Source organism: Agelaius phoeniceus, chromosome 11 (genome assembly GCF_051311805.1).
Source record: "Agelaius phoeniceus isolate bAgePho1 chromosome 11, bAgePho1.hap1, whole genome shotgun sequence".
NCBI classification, from domain to species: domain Eukaryota; kingdom Metazoa; phylum Chordata; class Aves; order Passeriformes; family Icteridae; genus Agelaius; species Agelaius phoeniceus.
Genome location: NC_135275.1, coordinates 8,977,691 through 8,999,176, shown reverse-complemented (window position 1 = coordinate 8,999,176; position 21,486 = coordinate 8,977,691). Strand labels below are relative to the sequence as shown.

The 21,486-nt window shown below is 62.2% G+C and overlaps 5 protein-coding genes across 7 annotated transcripts; 3 read left to right on the top strand and 2 right to left on the bottom strand.

Annotated features, from left to right (window-relative positions):
• Positions 1-455: 455 nt before the first annotated feature.
• On the top strand, positions 456-3,028 carry LOC129125038 (putative G-protein coupled receptor). Its single transcript, XM_054640280.2, has one exon. It carries the CDS (start codon positions 456-458, stop codon positions 1,683-1,685), a length of 1,230 nt encoding a protein of 409 aa, XP_054496255.1. The 3' UTR covers positions 1,686-3,028.
• Positions 2,942-9,109, bottom strand: PCBP4 (poly(rC) binding protein 4). Its single transcript, XM_054640032.2, has 13 exons — positions 8,952-9,109; positions 7,426-7,541; positions 7,076-7,099; positions 6,965-6,997; positions 6,606-6,722; positions 6,392-6,520; positions 6,041-6,169; positions 5,715-5,789; positions 5,501-5,545; positions 5,282-5,357; positions 4,849-4,901; positions 4,173-4,342; positions 2,942-3,857 (listed from the first exon to the last, which is right to left on the bottom strand). The coding sequence occupies exons 2-13, from the start codon at positions 7,519-7,521 to the stop codon at positions 3,542-3,544; spliced, it is 1,263 nt and encodes a 420-aa protein (XP_054496007.2). The 5' UTR covers positions 7,522-7,541; positions 8,952-9,109; the 3' UTR covers positions 2,942-3,541.
• Positions 9,110-10,268: 1,159 nt separating this feature from the next.
• On the bottom strand, positions 10,269-12,136 carry LOC129124977 (putative protein-lysine deacylase ABHD14B). 2 transcript variants are annotated; one of them, XM_054640201.2, is made up of 4 exons: positions 11,793-12,136; positions 11,353-11,664; positions 10,944-11,185; positions 10,269-10,606 (listed from the first exon to the last, which is right to left on the bottom strand). In XM_054640201.2, exons 2-4 carry the CDS (start codon positions 11,558-11,560, stop codon positions 10,424-10,426), a joined length of 633 nt encoding a protein of 210 aa, XP_054496176.2. In that variant the 5' UTR covers positions 11,561-11,664; positions 11,793-12,136; the 3' UTR covers positions 10,269-10,423. The 2 variants fall into 2 exon arrangements, with proteins under 2 accessions (XP_054496176.2, XP_054496177.2); XM_054640202.2 differs by having other exon boundaries at positions 11,353-11,584.
• Positions 12,137-12,307: 171 nt separating this feature from the next.
• ABHD14A (abhydrolase domain containing 14A) lies at positions 12,308-14,072 on the top strand. The gene is made up of 4 exons (XM_054639970.2): positions 12,308-12,670; positions 12,799-12,914; positions 13,208-13,443; positions 13,707-14,072. The coding sequence occupies exons 1-4, from the start codon at positions 12,456-12,458 to the stop codon at positions 13,887-13,889; spliced, it is 750 nt and encodes a 249-aa protein (XP_054495945.1). The 5' UTR covers positions 12,308-12,455; the 3' UTR covers positions 13,890-14,072.
• Positions 14,073-14,232: 160 nt separating this feature from the next.
• On the top strand, positions 14,233-20,101 carry ACY1 (aminoacylase 1). Of its 2 annotated transcripts, none has more exons than XM_077184605.1 (15): positions 14,233-14,306; positions 15,563-15,707; positions 16,308-16,372; positions 16,916-17,020; positions 17,128-17,222; positions 17,407-17,483; positions 17,730-17,819; positions 18,036-18,092; positions 18,202-18,275; positions 18,376-18,425; positions 18,612-18,756; positions 18,839-18,907; positions 18,998-19,077; positions 19,334-19,394; positions 19,532-20,101. In XM_077184605.1, exons 2-15 carry the CDS (start codon positions 15,599-15,601, stop codon positions 19,694-19,696), a joined length of 1,242 nt encoding a protein of 413 aa, XP_077040720.1. In that variant the 5' UTR covers positions 14,233-14,306; positions 15,563-15,598; the 3' UTR covers positions 19,697-20,101. The 2 variants fall into 2 exon arrangements, with proteins under 2 accessions (XP_077040720.1, XP_077040721.1); XM_077184606.1 differs by having other exon boundaries at positions 14,248-14,306; positions 15,575-15,707.
• Positions 20,102-21,486: the final 1,385 nt, after the last annotated feature.

Sequence of the window (21,486 nt, the reverse complement as noted above, 5' to 3'; positions counted from 1 at the left end):
GGAGCAAAGGTGCGCTGAATCCCACCCACCCTGGGGTCCCCTGTGGCCAGAGCAAGAGGGCTGGGACAGGCGAGTTGTGCTGTCCCACCTCAGGACATACTGGTGCCATTGGAGAGGGGGGACGGGGTGCCAGCCTGGCATGGCTGCCCACAGGACCTAGCTATGCTATCCCTGGCCAGGCTGGGGACAGCCTGGGTGGCAGCTTTGGGAGAGCCAGGGTGATATGACTTTACTGGCTACCTCTCCCTCCTCCAGCACCTTGGAAGTGTGCTGGTTGTCTCTGTGTTTCTCTGTGGCTCTTCATTTTGGTTCGTTCCCTTCACACCTGGCTCCTGATCCCAGCAGGCAAGGAGAAGGTAGCAGCCATGGTTGTGGTGGGGTTACCCTCTCTGGGACACAGGAGAAGAGCCCTTGCTGCCCAGGCACCAGAGCTGCTGGCTTAGCCCTGGAGGGGGATGCCGAGCTGGACGGGGTCAAACACCACGGACAGCCTAGAGCTGCTCTCCATCCCCGAGCACTCCATTGGCCAGGAGGTGGTGGGCCTCTTCTGCATGATCCTGCTCACCCTCACCGCCCTGGTGGCCAACATCGTGGTGATGGTCATCATCCTCAAAACGCCCCTTTTCAGGAAGTTCATCTTTGTCTGCCACCTCTGCGTGGTCAATCTCCTCTCAGCCATTTTCCTCATGCCCCTGGGGATCATCTCCAGCTCCTCCTGTTTCAACTGGGTTATCTACAGCATTGCTGAGTGCAAGGCCGTGATATTCCTGAACATCTGCTTCATCAGTGCCTCCATTCTCACCATCTGTATCATCAGCGTGGAGCGGTACTACTACATCGTCCACCCCCTGAGGTATGAGGTTAAGATGACCATCAGGCTGGCAGTGGCTGGAGTGGTTTTCATTTGGGTCAAGTCTGTTCTCATCACTATCTTGGCACTAGTGGCATGGCCTCATGGCAACGGGGCCACCAGTGCCAGCCGCTGCACGGTCTACTGGAGCCCCGGGGCCCACAAGAAAGTTTTTGTGATCCTCTTCAGCATCACCTGCTTTATTCTGCCCACCATCATTATCCTTGCTGTCTACTCCAGCATCTACCGCGTGGCCCGGACTGCGTCCCTGCAGCAGGCACCTGTGCCAGCACAGGCAGTGGCACCCAGACACCGATGTGACTCCATCGCCAGCCAGGTGACCATCCTCACTGCCAGGATCCTGATGCTGCCCAGGCTGATCCCAGATCGCCTTCTGGGAAGCAACAAGGCCATCCTCACCTTGGTCCTCATTGTGGGACAGTTCTTGTGCTGCTGGCTGCCATTCTTTGCTTTCCACTTGCACTCCTCTGTCCCTCTTGCCACTGTGGGCGGTGGGCACGGGGAGATGGTGGTCACCTGGATTGCCTACTCCTCCTTTGCTGTTAATCCTTTCTTCTATGGGTTGCTGAACCGCCAAATCCGCGAGGAGCTGGCCCGGCTCCGGCGCAGCTGTCTCAACCATCCACTTGGTCAGGAGCTCTGTCTTTCCATCTCAGAGGCTTCTGTTCAGGAAAACTTCTTGCAGTTCCTTCAGAGAGCAACTTGCACACTGGAAACCCACACCAGCTGCATCAGCCCCAGCCCCAGGAACAGACTGGACCAGACCACAACAAGCTTCCCCACCCCAGGTCAAGTTCCTGAAGAGAGCAGCTGAGAAGGAGGATCTGTCCCACGGTGCTGGGCAGGAGACCTGCCAGTGACCCGCGAGACCTGCTTGGACCCAATCTCTTGGATTTGGAGGAGTCCTTGTGCAGGTTTTGCCTCCTCTCTGAGCTTATGTTAAAAGATGTTTTCTCCGCTGGGAGAAGGTAGCAGATCTGAGGAAGTCACATCTCTCTTCTGCAGGCAGGAATTGTCCCTGTCTCCACCAGCACAGCCCAGTTCCAGGGATGGGCTCTCCTCAAGACATGGGGTGCCAGTGGGCTCCTGCACAGGGGCAGGGGATGGGGCACCTCTGTCTCCATTGCTCCAGTGGGAGCGTGCCTGGCCGGCGGGAAGGGCCAATGTCCCTTGTACTCTATCCAGGAGCAACATTCCAGCTAATGCCACTAACACCAGTAACACCAGGGCCCAGCCCCTGCTGAGCCTGGATGGCAGACACGGAGACTTCCATCCTTGGCTGTTTAACCCAAAACTAATGTCGTCTGTGTGGAGATTCTGCTCCCTGTGACACTGCTCGGGGGACACACCCACAGGGCTGGCTCTGGCTGTGTCACTGTTTGTCCTGCTGGCATGGCAGCATACAATGCCCGTGGCCACGCCTGGCCATGCCCTCTGTCCCTCTCAGCTGGCAGGGAGGGGGGGGAACTGGCTGTCAGGGGGTCCATACTGGGCTGTTTATGGACACAGCTGCCCAGTTTGAAGCCTGGTCAGCAGTGCCATGCGCCAGCCTGGGCTGCCAGCCAAGGGCACGCTGGATTGGCCTTGGTGACACAGGGTGGTGGGGGGTGGCTGTGTGGGCTGCCCCAGGGCAGCAGCAGCAAGAGGGGATCAGGAACTGCTGTTCCTCTTCAGTCTCATTGCTTTTGAAGGGCTTGGGGACTTTCATAGGGTCCCCCCCCCTCCCCCCACTGCTGGAAAGGGGACTGGACCCTTTCGGGGAATGCTGAAGGGGTACATCCCCCTCTGCGTGCCCACAAAGGTCCCAGGGATGGTGTTGGCATGGTGGGTTGGAGATGTCCAACTCCAGAAGTAACTGAAGGCCTGAGGGAAAACTGCCCTGTGGCCTCTCTAACTGCCCTGTGGCAGGGAGGGGCTCCAAGAAGACCCCCAGAGAGATGGGGCTGAAGGCCAGCATCCCCCCGTAAACACAGGGATGCCCTTCCAGCCACCACCCAAGTACCCAGGAGCTGGGGCCACCTCTGCTCTGGGGGAAGTCTCCACCCAGGGTGGGGAATATTATTATTATTATTGTTATTTTCTTGTAAATTTTATCTTTTTATTAAACCATTGATAAGTTACAAAGGAGGAAAAATATAGACTCATATATATACAGCATTTCCAAGCCAGCAGGGACTGGCTCTTGGATGGGGTTGGCCCAGGGTGGCCCAGGGAGGGCCCCCCACCAGAGCCAGTGGAAGTGGGACTCCTGGAGAGGCCAGGCAGTCTTCATCCAGTGGGACCTGGCTTTTGGTGCCAGATGGAGTGTGGGCATGAGCAGGATGGCAGGGGAGGCAGGGTGAGGAGCAGGAAGTAGGGGTCCCACACCAGCACAGGGCACTGGGAGAAGGGACCCTAGGCCAGCAGGGACAGCCCTCCCCCGCACCCAATACTAGGACACATGGTCTCTGTGCAGAAAATCAGGGAGGGGGGCACAGAGCTGCTGGGATGGACAGCAGGCAACAAAACTGCCCCTTCCTCCAGCAGGCATCGCCACCAGGAAGACCCTTCCCTTCCCTGGGGTGGGGAACATGGGGCACCTGGCAGAGGCTGAGATCAGGGTGGGTGGCAGGAAGGTGTCCCTGCTACTGAACAGCACCCTGGACCCCCTGGCCCACCCACCAGTGGGGTTCAGTAGGGCGAGAACTTCTGCCGGTCAGCTTTCTTGGTGCCGTTGGCCGCCGAGATCTTGGTCGTGTAGGTGGTGGTGCCACCATTGGGACCTGCCACGGAGGACGGGGACAGTGCCAGGAAGGACACGGGCTTGAGGCCGATGAAGTTGGAGAGGGAGATGGCGTAGGGGGTGCCCAGCAGGGCCGGGGGCGCTGGGGCGACGGCGGGAAGAGCCGCACCGGAGCCTGGGGCGAGGGGCTGGGAGAAGCCCATGCCGAGGTCCATGGAGCCAGGGCCTGGTGGCACCTGGGAGGTAGATTTAGCAGTCTCTAAGCTGGGGAAGAAAGAGAGAAAGATGACGGTGAATACCATGGTGACAGAGTGCTTCTCCCACCACAAGCTTAGGGTGCAGGAGCTGTGCACCCCATCCCTTCTGGCACACATATCCATGGCACATCCTGGGTTAAAAAACTGGGCCTCAAATCTGGTGGGTCACGGGTCCTGCACCTACCACCTCAGGATCTCAAAGCACCACCCAGCTCATTCTTCCTGAGGATGATGTGGATCCTCCAAAAGCTGCCTTGGGGTGCTGGTGAAGAGCCACCCCTCACTAGCACCCAGTATGAGTCCCCCCCAGGCTGACACCTACCAGGCTGTGATGAGGTACTGAGCCAGGGTGATGCTGACAGGGGTCCCTGTGATGGTCACGTGCCGCTCACTGGAGCCCTCGGTCTGGTTGCCAATCTTGATGTGGGCACCTGACATCTGCCTGATCTCGCTGATCTTGCTGCCGTGCCGGCCAATGATGCAGCCGATGAGCTGAAAGGGCAGGGATGGGATGGGATGGGATGGGATGGGATGGGATGGGATGGGATGGGATGGGATGGGATGGGATGGGATGGGATGGGATGGGATGGGATGGGATGGGATGGGATGGGATGGGATGGGATGGGATGGGCCAGGAGCATCCAGGGCATCTTGCCAAGCAGGGAGCTCCAAGGGCCTCACCCAGACACCACCTACACCTCAGAGGTGAAACTGTGGAAGGCACTGGGAGGACAGGACAATGCTTTCCTTGGGCAAACCCTGCTTTTTGGTCTCACTCTTGCTGGCATTGTGCCACATGCCAAGGCCTTTCCTTGGCAAACTCTTCCCACTGTCCTGTTTTTCAGTTTTCCCTTTCTTCTGCCCCAGCTACTCCCTCCTGCTCCTAAGCTCTGGCAGAGCCTCCACTGTGTACATCAGTGGGTGCTGGCCTCTGCAAAGTGCCACATGGGTGGGGACAAGCTGTGGTCCAACCTTGTCATTCCCAGATCAATACATACATCATTGGGCACCAGGAACTCCTGGGAGCTGCTCTGGGAGCTGGCATCCAGACCTGAAGAGAGAGACAGTGATGTCAGCAAGGAAAGAGCAGCTCTCCAGTAGCTCTGTGCCCCTACCCCAGCCCCATACTGGGATGGTGAGTGGCCCTGGGGACAAACCTGAAGGATTGCTGGGGCAAGGAAGGGAGGACAGGGCACAGACAAAAGTCATAATTTGGTGCTGGTGCTCTCCCACTGCAGGCCTGGGGAGCACTGGTGGGTGCAGTGACCCCAGGAAAACAATGACAAGGTTGTGCTGGAGGGGCACTTAGACATGCTGGGGAGGCTGGGACTGGAAAGGGTGCAGAGGAGGGAAACCCCTTCATCAGGGCCAGGTGTCAGGGTGGATCAGGAGGGGCACACCCAGCCTCGGGGGAGCATGGGAGATGCTCACCTGGCACCATGGTGGGTGCATGGCCCAGGGGGGCGAAGGGAAGCGCATGCCCTGACAGCTGCTGCAGCTTCGTCACCTGCCCAGACAGTGCCAAGAGGAGGAAGGTGGTGTTAGGGGTGATGGCAGAGTCAGCTGTGCCCCAGTGCCTCCCAAGACAGGCATTCCCAGCAGCACCCATCCTGGTGGGCACAGACCCCATTGCCACACAGACAGACTCACCTCTGCAGGAGAGACCCCGCTGTACTGGCCCTGCATGGAGAAGCCCTGGGGAGAGAAAAATGGGGCATCAGTGGGGAGCCAGGTGAGGACCATTGTCTCAGATGACTCCCCCTTGGGGCAGAGAGACTACCCTGAGCCCACCAGAGTTGCCCCTTGCTGGTAGAGGCTTCCCTCCTGGCCACCTCATGCCCTCGGAGATGCTGTGGCCTCTTACCTGATTGGCAGAGAGCAGGATGGTGCCCAGGGAGAGACCAGGGTGGTAGGGTATGGTGGCCCCCTTCGGAGGCGACTAGAGACAGAAGGAAGGAGGTGGAGGAGATGAGAGATGAAGCTGAATGCCCCTGTAGCCCCAAGGACCCTCTGGCCCCTTATGCCCCCATCAAGCTGGGCACAGCCCCAGCACTACAAAGGCAGGGTGCTCCTATGGGTTTCCACACAGGGGAACCCTGGTGTTTGGGTCCAGATGGGCGTGGGAAGCCTTAGGGAGGGGGAGGTGGGTAGCAGATGCCCTCTGGGCTGGGCAAGGCACTTGGCAGGTACCTCCAGGATGACAGCGCAGATCTGCCTCACGCACTGGATGATGGTGTCTGGCACCCCCGAGACCGTGACAGCCCGTTCAGTGGAGTTGGGCAGCAAGTCACCAGCCACCTGCACCTGTGCCCCTGTGCTCTGCAGGAAGCAGGGAGATGCTGGCATTCCCCAACCAGCACCTCACACCTCCCCTGTCCCCCTCCTGAGCCCCCAGGGACCATTGCAGGACCTGCAGGGTGATGCTCCCTCTCCTGCATCACCTCCCTCAGCCCCTGTGGGACTGTGTCAGCCCCCACACCCAGGGCTCTGTGCCCCCAGGGGGAAAAGGGGATCTCCCCTCCAGGCTCCCCTCAGGCTCACCTCCCGGATCTCCCGGATCTTGGCTCCTGCCTTGCCGATGAGGGAGCCGCACTGGCTGGCGGGGATGACAAGGCGCAGGGTCACCGGGGCTCTGCCTGCTGACACCCCATCGCCCCCTGCTCCCAGGTCCTGTGAGGGATGTGGGATGCAGCGTCAGACCCCAGGATCCCACAGGTGTGGGGGCACCTGGTGGGGATTTAGGAGGGCTGTCTACCTCCTCCAGCTTGAAGGCGATCATGGAGACAGCGCGGAAGACGGCGTCGGTGGAGCCGGTGATGGTGGTGATGCGCTCGGGGCAGGACCCTTCCGAGATGGTGATGCGTGCAGTGCTCTGGGGACAGTGTCACACCCCGTTAGGGACATCATAAGCCCTGTGCTTCATGAATTCCCCCAGGGATAGCCTCACAGGGGGATACTGATGCCTTCCCACCTGCCCCTGGCAGCCTTCCCTGGGGTGCTGCTTTGTTTTCCCTGGTTCCACCCGGGATTTAGGGGGGCAGGCAGGCACGTGGGAGCTGCCAGGTACAGGCATGACAGGCAGCAGGACCTGGCAGCCCACCAGCATGCCCTTACCTGCTCTCGTATCCTCTTAACGGTCTCTCCTTTCTGCAGGTAAAGGAACAGAGTCGGTGGTCAGATCCAGGGGAGCCAAGTGCTGGCAACACACAGGACCCCAAATCTTACCTTGCCGATGATGCTGCCAATCTCCTGAAAAGGCAGAGAAGAGTGGCACTGTCAGGAGGTGGCTCCCTGCATGCCACATCCCTCCTCTGCCCACAGCCTGGCAACAGGCAGACCGTGCCCCAGTGACACTGGTGCCTTAACTAGTGACACTGGGGCATGGGAATGTGCCCCTCCCTGGCTTAGGATGGGGAGAGAAATCCTTCTGGGAATGCTATTCCCAGGGGAGACTGGGAGCATGGGAAGAAAACAGGGCACAGAAAACAGGGCATGGTGAGGAGCTGGGGCTCCAGCATGGCCCCTCAGCCCAGGCATCGCTGTCCCCTCAGTGGCACTGAGCCCCCTGCCATTACCTTGCCGTGCATGAGCATGCGGAGGGTCAGGGTGATGCTGAGCTCTGTCTCCTCGGGACTGCCGCCTACGCCACTGGCTCCGTCTGGCGATGCCATGGCGGGAGGGCGAGATGAGCCTGTGGGACATGGTGGTCTTCAAAAAGGGGACATGCCCCAGCTAACCCCCCACCCCCAGATCTGCAGCTTCAATATCCTATGGCTGGGGAATGGGCAAACTGAGGCAGAGGCAGCACTGTGCCCTCCTCTGGCAGGAGAGGCTCACACGGCCCCATGGCACCCCACAGGCACCCTGCACCCCCAAAAGGGACCCCATGCTATGTGTGTGCTTGAGCTGCACAAAGTCAGAACTGGATGGATACAGGGGGAGGAGGCAAGGCGTGTGGAGCGTGGCTGTGGGATAGGGTTCTGTTTGCAAACGCAAACAGTGGGGAGAACAGAGGTGGCCTGGATGATCTCACGGGCTATGCAAGCCACCTTCTTCCTCCTCCCCCCATTCCCCGTGCCCATGCACAAAGTCCCAGGGAACACTGATGCAAATTCCCAGACGGGGACCACCCCAACCAAAGCACAGCATGATGCCTATGATGCCTGCTGACTGACGCCGTGTCCCCTCCTGGAGCACCCCAGGGCCCCCGGACCCTGTGCCCGGGCGGCCGTGGGCGGCCAGGGCCCCTGGGAGCCGGACAATCAGTGTGTGTGCAGGCCCGGGTGGGCGGCTGCGGCACCGCTGGCTCCCGGCGAGCTGGGCGATGCCAAGCAGCTTTGAAACAAAGCACCCGTGTTGAGGCTGGGGCCGCGTCCGCGGGCATGGCGGGGGGGGGGCGGCTATTTTAGGTGCTGGCAGGACTCGTCACCGCTACAGCACATCTCCTGCATCAGGGGAACGGGGGGGCGCAGCCCCCAAGCGCTGTGCCCCGCACCCCCGGGGGGTTTGAGCGCCCCGTCTGCACCCCCTCGTTACCGCGGGCTGGGGAAAGGTGGAGAGCCAGAGAGGGAATATTGCCGATCCTGGTGCAGGGGAGCCCGGAGTGGGGCGGAGGGGGAGCGAGGGAGGGATGCACCCTGCCCGCGGCAGCCGGAGAGGTGTGGGGTGCCCGCAGGGACGGCCAGGGTCCCCAGTCCCCCTGGGATGAATGGCAGCAGGAATCCGCCAGGGACAAAGACCCCGCCGCGGGAAGAGGGATGAGGCCGGCGATGGGACGGGGGAACGCTGCAGGGCCACGGGTGTCCCCCCGCTGCCACAGACAACGCCCGGGGGTGTGCGGGCAGGGGGCTCTCCCCCAGGTGAGGCAGGCTGGCAGGGACGGCAAAGGCCCCGGTGATGGGCACAGGCCACCTGCCATGGCTGGCACTGGGACAGCCACCAAGCTGGGCACCGCCCGTCCTTCGGGGCACCTTCGGGTGACAAAGGGAAGGGGGACGACAGGAGGAAGCCCCCACCCCGTCCCTGGGGAAACCTCTCTGTTCTCGCCCTCCCGGCTGCCCCAAGCCCCCTGGTCCCCGCGGGAGTGGGGCCGGGCGGGTACCTTTGCGTGCGCCTCGTCCCTCCACCGCCGGCCGCCCCTCTCAGTGCCACATTGTCCCCGGCGGCGCCCAGTGACACCCGGGGCAGGAACAATGAGCCGCTTGACAGGCCAGGGCCAAGCTGGCAGCCCCGGCCCCCACCCCGGTCCACGCCGGGGCCCCCCTCGCTCTTCCCCTCTCCCACATCCCTCCCTCCGGGATCCTATTACAGCGGATAAGAGACACTAAAAGGAACAATGCACCCTGGGTAAGGCCATCTGCCACCGCTGGGGACATTCCTGGCCCCCCCGGCCCCCCTCCCTTTGGCTCACACATCGCCCCTCTTTGTAATTGCGTGTTTTTTTTCCTGGAAGCCGATCAGCTGGCAGAGCTCGAGGGCTCAAGGACACCGGAGCGGGCAGGGATGGGGCAGCTGGCACCCCAAGGCCCGCTGGCACCCCGGGCTGCTGCTGCAGGGTGGTGCCTGGAGGGGCAGGAGGTGCCCGTGAATGGGGGGGTTGGGACAGCGACAGGGGACCTGAGCCATCTGGGGGGCCAGGGATGCTCCATACAGGGGTGCTGCCAGACTGCCAAGGCAGAGACCAGCTCCTGCACCCTTGGCACTGCCTTGTGTCCCCCACACGGGCATCCTGCACCCACAGAAAAGTGCCCCCCCCTTACCTCCCCCACTAAATCCTCCTGGGCCCTGGCGTAAGCAGCTAAAGCCCAGGCAAGCCTGGGGCAGGGGGGGCACTGGGGGGGCACCCTGCTGCCGGCTCCATCTGTGCCCCCGAGTGCCCGGTGCCGCAGCACCAAAGGCAGAGCAGGCAGGTGGCAGGCAGGGGTCTTGTCCCCTGTCTGTCAGGCCTCCCTGCCCGCCCCTCCTCTGTCCATGGCAGCCACTCTTTGGTAAATCACCCCCCACCTCCCCTGGGTGCTGGACATGGGCAGGAGCCTCCCAGGGCTGGTAGCTCCCTTTTAAGCCCCTGTGGATTACCCTGGACTTGGGTGCGTGCCAGGAGGGGTAGGAGGAGGAAGAGGAGGATGAAGAGGAGGCTGGCCGGCTGGGGACACGGATGTCACTGCCTTGTGGGACTTACCTGTCCCTGAACACAGCCCCAGGGCTCCCTGGGAACCCTCTGAGATTCATGGGGGTCCCATCAGGAGTGATGAGTGATGGGCACGCACCCATCCACAATCCCTAAATGTACCGTCCCTCAGTGGCTGCATCTTCCCTGCTGTCACCCCCCAAACCTGTGTGCAAGAGCAGCCATGGAGGTAGGGATGGGAGAACGAGGTGGGAAAGGTGGAAAAGAAGCAGGATGAAGGTGGCAGCAAAGCAGTGGCAGAACTTGGGGTTTTATTTGGTCTCAAGAGCGGTGGGTGCTGGTGTGGGCCAGTGCAGTGTGAGTGCCCGGGTTGGCACAAGGGTGCATGTGCAGGCAGAGGGGTGTGTGGGCTGGTCACATCCTCCTGCTCTGTGGTCCCATCTTGCTCACTTCAGCTGCTGCAGGAAGGCCAGGAGTCCACGGTGCCACTCATTTGGCTTGTCCAGGTAGCAGGCGTGTCCTGCACCCTCCAGCATCAGCACCTGGTGCTCAGGGAGGTGCTGCAGGTTGTTCAGACTGGTCTGCCCCAGCTCTGCATCCTGGTCCCCATACACGATCAGTGTGGGGGTCTGTAGAGGGGGAAAGCACCCTGAGCCTGCAAGTATCACCCAGGCAGGCACTTGCTCCTCCTTGCCAGGGACACCCTGGAGGGGAGTCACTTGCCCTTCTCCCCCACCCAGTATGACAAAGGGAAACTGAAGCTCAGACTCCTGGGTCTCCAGTTGTCCCTTCTTTACCTCCCACTACCCCACCTTTACATTCCTTCATCATCAGGTTCTCCTCTTTCAGTGGCAACAGGGTTCCTGGCCTGTTTGGCCTTTCCCCTGCTCAACCCCGGCGCCAGGAGCCCCTCTGCACCATCTCCTCCCAGTTCCCTGCCCTCCCCAGTGCCCTTCCAGGCCGTACTTTGATCTGGGCATACTGCTGCGCCGTGAATTTCTCAGTGCAGATGGGTGCCACAGGTACATAGGCCTTGAACAGCTGGCTGTGCTCTAAGAGGCAGGGCAGCGAGTACATGCCACTGAGCGATGGGCTGATCACCACAGCTGGACCCAGGTCCAGAGCCTCTGAAACTGCCTTCAGGAATGCTGCCGGTGCTGGCTGGCCCACGGGTGCTGGGGCCACAGCATCCTTCGAGCGCCCCAGCCCTGAATCGTGCAAGACACAAGTGGCCCTGTCAGGCTCCACACTGCCTGAATGACAGGGAGAAGCCAGCACAGCAGAGCAGGACACCGGGGTTGCCATCCTGCCACCACAAACCGGTGGCTAGGTGGCTACCCCACCTGACTCTAGGGCTGTGTTCACCACACCTTACCCGGCAGGTCGATGGCCACGGCTCGGTAGCCATTCTCAGCCAGCGTGGCGAGTGTCCCCACCTGCAGCCAGGTTTCGGAGGAGAAGCGGATGCCATGCAGCAGCAGCACGGTCAGCCTGGGCACTGCCTGGGCTGGCTCAGCTCGGCGGTAGAAGAGGCTCTGTCCTTGTACTGTGACGGTGCTCTCGGTGACCCGCGGGGTGGCCATGCCTGGAGGCCGGGGCGCTGTTAACTGGGGTGACAGGTGGGAACGGGATGGCTGACGGCCCTTCTGCCCTGTCGAGGCCCGGTGGTGGCAGGAAGGCAAGAGGGCTGTGAAGGGTCACACCGGCATCATCCTTACTGTGGTGGCACCACCGGGGTCACTGATGTGCCAGGCGGCCTCACGGGCCCGCCCCTGCCTCAGTTTCTCCGTCCATCGCTGGACCTGCAGCCCTTACCTGCTGCTCCGCACACGGGGCAGGCCGCCGCTCGCCTCCTCCCCGCCGCACCACGGGACTGGGGGTGCCGCGCCCCGGGGCCAAAGAGCGGCGGGGCGGGCGAGAGAACGGCGGCACCGCGTCATGAAGCGCAAGGTCCGGGGCGGCCCCGGGAACCGCTGGGGCCGCGCCGGGCTGGGCCGTGCCCCGCCAAGCGAAGCCGAGCTTTCCCGAGCAAAGCCGAGAATTGCCGAGCAAACGCGAGCCCTAGCCGAACTCTACCGAGCCAAGCCGAGCGCTGTAGACCAGAGCCCGAGCTCTACCCTGCAGTACTGAGCCCAAGCCGAGCCCTGCCCGAGCTGTGCCGAGAGCCGCCGAGCTCTCGGCGAACATAGCCGAATTCTGCCGAGCTCTGCCAGGCTCCGCTACGGGCCCCGGCCGTTGTGTCTTTCGGGGCTGTAGTGTCGCGGGCTGCCGCCAGGCGGGGCCCGAGGGCGCGACGGCGCCGTGCGCGGCGGGCCGGGGGCGGCAGGGCCGGGGCCGAGCGGGGCCGGCAGAGCCGGGCGGGGGCTCGGGCTGGGCCTGAGCTGAGCAGAGCAGCGGGGACCGGGACCTGTTTCCCCGCAGCAGCGGGACTGGGATCCCGCAGGCCCGCGCAGCCGCTCTCCTCCAACGGGAGCGGAGATGCTGCTTGCCCGCAGCCGGCTGGGGCTGCTGCTCCTCGGGGCGCTCCTCACTCTCCTCCTGTACCTCCTGCTCCCGGCCGCCCGGCGCTCACGGCCTGACGAGGGGAAGCGGGCCTGGCGGGCGGCCAACGGCACCGTGCGGACGGGGATGGCTGCGGGAGAACCCCCCGTGTTCTACAGGGAGGCTCCCGCAGCAGCTGTGGGCCCCGGGAGGTGGGTCAGCCCGCCGGCAGGTGGGGGTGGCAGGCCCTCGAGCCGGTCTTCACCAGCCCCCGTGGTCGCTGGATGCTGCAGGCACGGCAGCCTTCCTGAACGCCTTCCCGCCTGTCTTCCCCCCGCAGGCCTGATGTCCTGTTCCTGCACGGCCAGGCGTTCACCTCCAAGACGTGGGAGGCCTTGGGCACACTGGCACTGCTCGCTGGAGAGGGCTACCGTGCGGTTGCCATAGATCTGCCCGGTAGGAGCATGGCACTGTGCTTAGCTGATCTCTTTGGGCAGCTGCAGTCCCTTGCCTTAGTCACTGCTGGGCTCTGGATCTCTTCCAGGAGGGGTCTGGGTAGCTGCTGGTGATCCCTGGGGCACTGTGCCTGGGATTTGTCTGTGTCCTGGGGCATTGATTGCTGCGACTGTAGAACCCTGGGGCTTGATCAAGGGTCCATTTTTTGCCAAGCCATTGAACCCTGGTGAGGAGAGACCACTGCAGGCTGCACAATGCCCCCTGACCACCCCATGCCATCTTCCCTGTACCAGGCTATGGGGATTCTCCCCCAGTGGAGATGGCGCTGACAGCACAGGGCCGGATGGCATTCCTGGACCGTGTCCTGCAGGAGCTGGGCATGCAGAGGCCTGTTCTCATCAGCCCCTCCATGAGCGGCCGCTTTGCCCTGCCCTTCCTCCTGGCACACGGGGACCGGCTGGCCGGCTTTGTGCCCATCGCACCCGTGGGCACCAAGGACTTCACTGCTGAGCAATACCGCGCAGTCCAGGTGGGTTTTTGGGCTCTTGGGGGCTGTCCTGGGTGTTGGTGAGCCTTGTGGGCCAGCTGGCTGCAGGGTGATGTGGAGGGTGGCACTATTTTGGGGTGAGTGAGGGGGACCTGTGACCCCCACCTCATGGGGATACTGGCACCTCCCTCCCCTCAGCTTTGCAGCCCCCCGTGGTGATGGATGGGGGTGGGCACAGCCCGGGCGGTGTGGTGGCCGTTTACCCCTCTGACAGCTGCTCTTGTTTTCTCTCTCCCCTTACCAAGACGCCCACCCTGATCCTGTATGGTGACCGTGACACTAGCCTGGCTCCCCAGGCCCTGCAGAACCTCCAGCACCTCCCTAAGCACCGTGTGGCTGTGCTGTCTGGTGCTGGCCATGCCTGCTACCTGGACAAGCCAGAGGACTTCCACCGGGCCCTGCTGGGCTTCCTGCGCCAGCTGAAGTGAGCACTGCCTCCTCCCTGCCAACAGAGGGGCGTCCGGGGGGCTGGGAGGCACAGACAGCTGGCTTGAGGGATGCTGTTCCCTCCTGGGGTATCCCCAGGATGGCTGGGGTGGGACTGGAGGTGTCCCTTGCTGGCAGGACAGGGTGTCGTCTGTCACGAGGCCAATAAACTGATGCTGCTCTGGTTTCTGCGTGTGTCCCCAAGCGCCGCGGGGCTCCTCGAGCTCCAGCCCCATCTCTGCCGCGAGTGTGGGGCCAGGAGGGTGCCCCGTGCCCCTTGCGTGCACCCTGCCCCTCCTGCGCTCCCGGCCCGCCCCTGCCCGCCTCCTGCCCGCTGCTGCCGGAGCGGGGCGGAGCGGGGCGGAGCGCGGCGGGCGGAGCGGGGCCGGGCGGGCAGCGCCGGCGGCGGCAGCGCTGAGGTAGGGCCGGGGCGGCGGGGGCCGAGCAGCGGGGCCGGGCACCCCGCGGGTGGGTGCCCCGGTGCCTTCGCCCCCCTTAAACCCGGGCCGAGGTACCCTGCACCCCCCTTTGCACCCCTCCTCTCCTGTCCTGCACTCCCTTGCCGCGCTGTTCTGCACCCCATGCCATGTTGTCTTGCACCCCATGCACTCCTAACCACGCTATCCAGCACCCCTCTGCCCTTCTGCCCATGCACCCCAGTAACTTCTACGCCTGCACCCCAGGAACGCAGCTGCTGCAGCCCTCACCATGGTGTCCTGCCTGCCCTCTGCTTCACCCCGTACCCCCCTGGCCACAGTACCCCTGCTGCCCTGCCCGTGCCCCTGCACTGCCCACAGCTCTAGTCATGGTGTCCCTGCATCCCAGCTGCAGTGCCTCTGCACCCCGCTGTGTCCCCTGCCTGCCCCCCAGCCATGGTACCCCTGTACCCCACCTGTGCCCCTTGGCACCCCAGCCACCATACCCCTGCCCCCCTAACCACAGTCCCACTGCACCCCTCATGGCCTCTGTGCACCCCCTGCTCCCATACCCCCCGTTGACCCCTCCTGCTGAACCCCCATGTGCCCCTAAGCACCCCACATCCTGCTGCTCCCCCAGCCACCCAGCTTTCCCCAAACAGCTCCCACATTAGCCTGTCACCCTCATGTGGTCCCCCAGTACCTCTATCCTCTGTTAACACTCAATCCCCCTTCCCCATCCCCATTTCCCTGCACCCCCAGAGCCTTTCCTTGCAGCTCTCCTGTATCCCCTAGCCAGGCAGTAGCCCCCTTTCCCCACCTGCACCCCCTTACACAGCATCCTGCCTTCCCTGCCTGCATGCCCTAGCACTCCCACAAACCTCTAACCCCTGGATAATCCCAACTACCACATCTCCCTACCCAACATACCATTCTTCCCCTTTACCCTTCTACATACTCCCCCACCTAGCTGCCCCCCTTTCCTCTCAGCTAGCCCTTCCCTGGATTTCACCCCTTGCCTGGGCATCATAGCCTGTCCTGGCACTGTGTTTGGGGCAGGAACATGTGTTTTGGGGGAAGAATGAATGATGGGCACACCCCCTCCTGCGCTGTACCCAAGTGGGGGGGATTCTCCCATGGTGGCAGTGTCCCAGGAGTCCCATGGTGGAGACCTTTGCCCCATCTCCCTTCGGTTTCTGTGACGACCAAGCGTGCAGGCGGACTTTGGAGGGGCTGGTGGGTGATTAACCATCTTGCAGCTCTTTCCCCAGAGCTTTGCAGCCCTGCTCCCAGACATGGCACCTGGGAAGCCTGGGAAGAGCACGGGGGCCTCAGAGAACCCCTCGGTTACGCTTTTCCGGGAGTACCTGAGGATTGACACTGTCCACCCTAAACCTGACTATGGTGAGGATGGGGGGACAGGATGGGGAGCCATGTGGGGACTGGGTAATGCAGCTTTGCAGCTCTGATCTTTGGACCCAGGTGCCCAAGTCCTGTACTGGGGCTGTTTTGATTGTGGTGTTAAGGAGTGAATTCCTTGTGCCTTATCTCTGCTGGTGCCTTTGGTTGGGGCAGGCACATCTCAAGTGCCCTCAGAGCTGCTGTTTGCTTGTTCTAGCCCTGTGGCCCTTGCTCCCCTTTCCGTGTTGCCCTGGGACAGGTGATCTCCTGTGTAGATCTCCTTCTGTTAACATTTATGTCTTCCCGCTAAAGTGCATTTTATTGGTGAGGAGCTCCCTAAACTCCACTGGAGAAACATTTCCCCTGAACCCACCCCCATTCAATTTTTATTCTTTTCATATTTCCCAAGTCCTGACCCTAAAGGGATGGTGATGAGCTGCTCCCATCCCTGTTCACGGCTACTTCTTGTGTCCAGGACCTGCAGCACCTGTCCTCTTTTGTCACCTCTTTCCTTGCTCTGGGAACCCCACAGAGCCTTAGGGTGCCTGGGGGTTTGCAATGGGAGACCCCAGTGTAACTGTGGGCATCCCCACTCTTCCCCAGATGCAGCTGTCCAGTTTCTGGAACGTGTCGGCACCGAGCTGGGCTTGGCCTGCCAAAAAGTGGAGGTGAGAAAGCCGAGAAGCAGCCTTCAGTCTGTCCACCCACCTATCCATCCATCTATCCACCTGTGCTTGGGTCCTCAGTGACCAAGATGTTCCTCTGCCTGCACCCAGAGCTAGACAGGAGTGAACCCCTCTGCCTGTAATCTTCTGCTGACCTGAGCCCTTCCTTAAGCCAGTATTCCGGCTGCTCCCTGCTGACCTCTGCAGCTGCCTGTGCTATGATTAGCAGGGGAGCTGGCAGCGTCACCTTGGCTGGGGCCATCCTTCCTGCTGAGCACTGGCTGTCCTGGGAGACTCCCAGGCACCAGGGGAAGATGCTGGGTTTGTCTTCCCTCCTCTGAATTTTCAGCCAGGTTTGGCACCTGCAGCCAGGCTCTGTCTGGCTGTGGGGGTTCAGGCAGGCCTTATCCTCTCCCAGCGGAGAAAGGGGTGGCAGGTGGTATCCAGAAACTTTTCCCAAGCTGATGCTTTTTGGCTCCAGCTTGTTGGTCCAAGCCTTCCTGTCTTGATCCTGGACCCTGGTGACATCCTGCCTCTGTCCCACAGGTGTGCCAGGGCCGTGTGGTGCTGATCCTGACCTGGCAGGGCACAAACCCCCGCCTGCGCTCCATCCTCCTCAACTCCCACACTGACGTTGTGCCTGTCTTCGAGGTGCTGGAGCAGAGCGAGGGGTGGGAAGGGCACGGAGAGGAGGGCAGGGTGGATGGGAGCTGGAGCCTTCTGTGCCCTTCTGCCATCGTGGATGCTCTTCCCTGCAGGAGCACTGGACCTACCCACCCTTCGAGGCAGTTAAAGATTCACAAGGCAACATCTACGCCCGGGGTGCCCAGGATATGAAGTGCGTCTCCATCCAGTGAGTGGAGGGCTCTGCACCTGCTGGGTGAGCACGGTGCTGGTGGTGCCCCTGAGTGATGCAGGACAGGATGCAACTATCCCCAGGGTCCCTGGGGCCAGAGGTGCCACCTCTGCCCTGAGGTGGCTCAGAGCACACAAGCCCCTCTCCTCCACAATGACCGTACACTACCTTCCCTTGCAAGGTACCTGGAGGCCATCCGGAGGCTGAAGACAGAAGGGAAGTCTTTTGCCCGCACCATCCACCTCACCTTTGTGCCTGGTGAGTCCTCAGGCTGTCCCCTCTCAGGAGGTACAGAGGGGCTGGCAGCTGGGTGGTGCTGTGGAGTTTCCCATGGCAGCCAGGTTCCCCAGATTTTGCCCTCTCCTAGCTCAAGGCTGGAGAGGTTTCCATGTCCAAGGACATCAGGTGTGCTGATGGCGTCCAGGCTGGCATGGAAGGAGGACTAGAGGTGGTGGGCTGGGGGATGCCCCAGTTCCTTCTTCCATGCCAGGCTCTCCCCCACAGATGAGGAGGTGGGCGGACACAAGGGCATGGAGATGTTTGTGCAGCGCCAGGAGTTTAAAGCACTCAACGTTGGCTTTGCCATGGATGAGGGTGAGTATTGGTAGGGCTGGCATTGGGATGTGTCTCCTCTTGGCATCACTCCCCAGGCACCAGCACCCCACATGCTTCCAGGGACCCCCTTGGGGGATCCTTCCCCTGGGCAGTGGGGAATGGACACGGTGCCAGTCTGGAGGAAAAGGCTGTGAGGACAGAGCAGCATTTTGGTACCTCCATGTTCCACTGACCCTCTGTCTGTGCCCACCACAGGCCTGGCCAGCCCATCTGACACCTTCAGTGTCTTCTATGGAGAGAGGAGCCCATGGTGTGAGTATCTGTGTGTCCACTGCCCTGTCCTTGGCTCTGCTGGGTGCTGGGGCACTGATGCTATCCCAGGCTTTCTGCTCAACCCTTGCCTCTACGCCTGCTGCTGCAGGGATAAAGGTGAAGTGCACGGGTAGCCCCGGGCATGGGTCCCGCTTCATCAGCAACACGGCGGCTGAGAAGATGGTAAGAGAGGGGGTGCCCCCTGTGCACCCCCATGCCTGCCCTGGGCTGCCAGGCCCCTGCCCATGGGGCTGGTCCTCACCCACTTCCCTTCCCTCCCCAGCACAAAGTCATCAACTCCTTCCTGGCCTTCAGGGAGAGCGAGAAGCAGAGGTAAGAGATGGGCAGCAGGATGGCAGTGGCTTAGTTCAGTCCGTGAAGGGGCTCTTGGGATCCCAAGCCAAGCTGTGATCTGGTGCTGCTGCCCTGTGCCTCAGTTTCCCCATTTTGGGTGATGGCAGGGTAGGGAAGCACATCTCCCCAGGTGGCAGATAGTGAGTGTCCCTTGCATCCCCCAAGGCTCAAGTCTGACTCCAACTTGACCCTGGGGGATGTCACCTCTCTCAACATGACCATGCTGGAGGGGGGTGTTTCCTTCAACGTGGTGCCCTCCGAGATGGCTGCCAGCTTTGACATCCGCATCCCACCCACCGTGGACCTGAAGGTGGGCACCGTGCCAGCCCCACCCGGGAGAGGAGTGGGATGAGGGTACCCTGCTCACAGCCTTCCTCTGGTCTCTGCCCCAGGCCTTCGAGAAGCAGGTGGCCACGTGGTGCCGTGATGCTGGGGAAGGTGTCACCTGTGAGTTCCACCAGGTGAGAGATCTCAGCTACCTGGCCTCCCCTGTCCCTCCCCTGTCAAATGCCACCCCCTCGTCCCTTCATCTGCCCTCTGCCTCTTGTCAGAAATGCATGGACCAACACATCACCTCCACTGAGGAGTCAGACCCGTGGTGGAAGGCCTTCAGTGGGGTCTGTAGAGACATGTAAGTAGTGTCCCTAGGAAGGGCAGGGACATCCTCTGCTGGCAGCCAGGTTCTCCCCAGGGGCTCTGAGGTCATGTCAGGGGCTGGGATGGGGATTTGCCAAAGCATCTCGCAGTTGCCCCCCAAAAGGGATGGGACTGAGTGTCCTGCAGGGCTGAGGGATGTCCTGGCACAGTCTTTTTGCCCACGGGGTATGAGTAGGACAGGGGACTTGGCTGGCCGTGTGTCCGTGCTGACACAGGGTCTGTCTTGACAGGAAGCTGCAGCTCAAGCTGGAGATCTTCCCAGCTGCCACCGACAGCCGCTACATCCGAGCGGTGAGTGTGCTGCCAGCCTGCCACAGGGCCTCACCCGGGCTGGGACCACAGCCCCGAGCAGGAGCTGTGTGCAGGTGAAAGGGGGCATGTGGTGCCCGTGCCAGCTGTGACCTCACTTTGTGTGTCCCCATCTCCAGGCAGGACACCCTGCTATTGGCTTTTCCCCCATGAACCGCACCCCGGTGCTGCTCCATGACCACAACGAGTTCCTCAACGAGCAAATCTTCCTGCGGGGCATTGAGATCTACGCCCGCCTCCTGACTGCCCTGGCCTCAGTGCCCCCGCTGCCCGCCGAGGGCTGAGCGCCTGGCGAGGGGCAGGGAGTGCCAAGCAGAGAGACACAAGGCTTTAAAAACAGGGGCAGGGGCTCTGGGCACAGCACATACCTGCTGCGGAGCTGGGGATGTAATGGCATCGTTCCATGTTGGCTGTGTTCAGGGCTGGCCTGATGAGGACACCCACAGGGTTGTGTCCCTCTTGGTCAGATGACAGTAGAGCCTCATACCCAGGTGCCTCCAGCCTTTCCTGGTGTTGTCAGTGCCTCCCCCTCTCCCTGTGCCATCTCTGGCTGCACTGGCTGGGTGGTGAGGGGCTGGCCAGTGCCCCACTCTGCCTCCCCATGCCTTGTCCTGCCTCCCTGCCCGCTTGCTGGGGGAGCTGGGGCCAGTGCTGCCCACTCTCCCTATCAATAAATCTTGGTAAGCACAGCCTGGAACAGGGCAGTGTGTCTGTCTGTCCATGCTGGTGCTACCCACGGGGTCGAGGCACTGCAGATTTCCTGGTGCAGTGCAGTTTGCTGGGGTGCATCTCTTGCCCTGGGCTCATTGCCTGCATGACAGCAGTGCAGGCAGGATCCTGCCCGGGCAGGCTGAGGGCCTCTGCTCCCGATCAGCCTCGGGGGACGGGCGCTGGGGCTCATCCTGCTCCCTCCCTCCTTCCCTCCCTCTCCCCTGAGCTTCTCCTGCTTCCACAGACCCTCTGGTCAGGGCAGGCAGCGTGCGGGTCTGGGCAGGCACCTCTGCTCACCTGCCAGAGCTGCATTGGCTGCTCCTCCTCCTCCTCCCTGCTCGTTCCCAGCCCTGTGTGGCTCTCAGTGCCCTGGGGTGTGGGATCTGTCCCGGCCGTGCGGCTTCCTGGGGAAACCAAGGGCCCGCCAAGCGAATTGGGGTGGTTTTACACTGCTCAGGAGGCTGCCAGAGCTGCTCCATTACAAAAGGTGGGGGTGAGCCAGGGCTCCTGACCTCTGTTTTAATTAAAAAAGCTGCTGGAACCCTTGGGGGGGCTGGGGATTATGAGGGTGCCCTGTGCTGGGCTGGGAGAAGAGATGAGGCTGGTGGTGATGAAGCACTGAGGGAGAAGCCACCTGCTCCTCCTCTCCTTCCCCTCCATCCAGTGCAGGGGGAAGTCCAACATTTTTGGGTGCAGGACACACTTGCTGTGTGATGAGGCTCCCAGGGGAAGCCAGCATGGATTCTCTGAGGTGTCATACAACCACATCCTGTGACCCAGCAGCCCTGGGGGAGGATGGCATAGGAGTGGTGTGGGTACCGTGGGGTCCTTGCTGGCCAGGATCCTTGCCCAGGCTGTTGGCACCTTTGCTTTCCCCTGCCCTGTGGGTGTGCCAGACTACCTGTGGCACCCTTTGCCCCTCTCGACCCTACTCAGTCCCCTCCCCAGCTGGCCTGCTGTGCCCAGCTTGCCTGGCACTGAGATGGGACTGACAGCTGTGTGCTTGCTGATGCTGGGAGATCACAGCACGCCGAGCATCCTTCCCGGGGGGCAGGTCTGTATGGCCTCTCCTACTCCTCCAGCAGTGCGAGGCTGGGGGACCAGAGCTTCCCTGCCTTGCTCCCCATCCTCAGGGATGAGCCCGAGGTGCTGGCAGGGTCGCTTCAGGGGAAGGGGACTGCAGTAAGGTCTAAAGCGTTGCTTTAGGGACACTTTGAGGTGTGCGGAGCTCTCCGGGTCCCCCCGGGATATGGGGCCGTCCCCCCGCGCATCCCCGCCGCCCAGGGCTGGGGTTTGGCGGGGCCGGGCCGGGGCGGGCCGGGGCGGGCCGGGGGCGGTCGGATGGCGGCCCCATAAAGGCTCG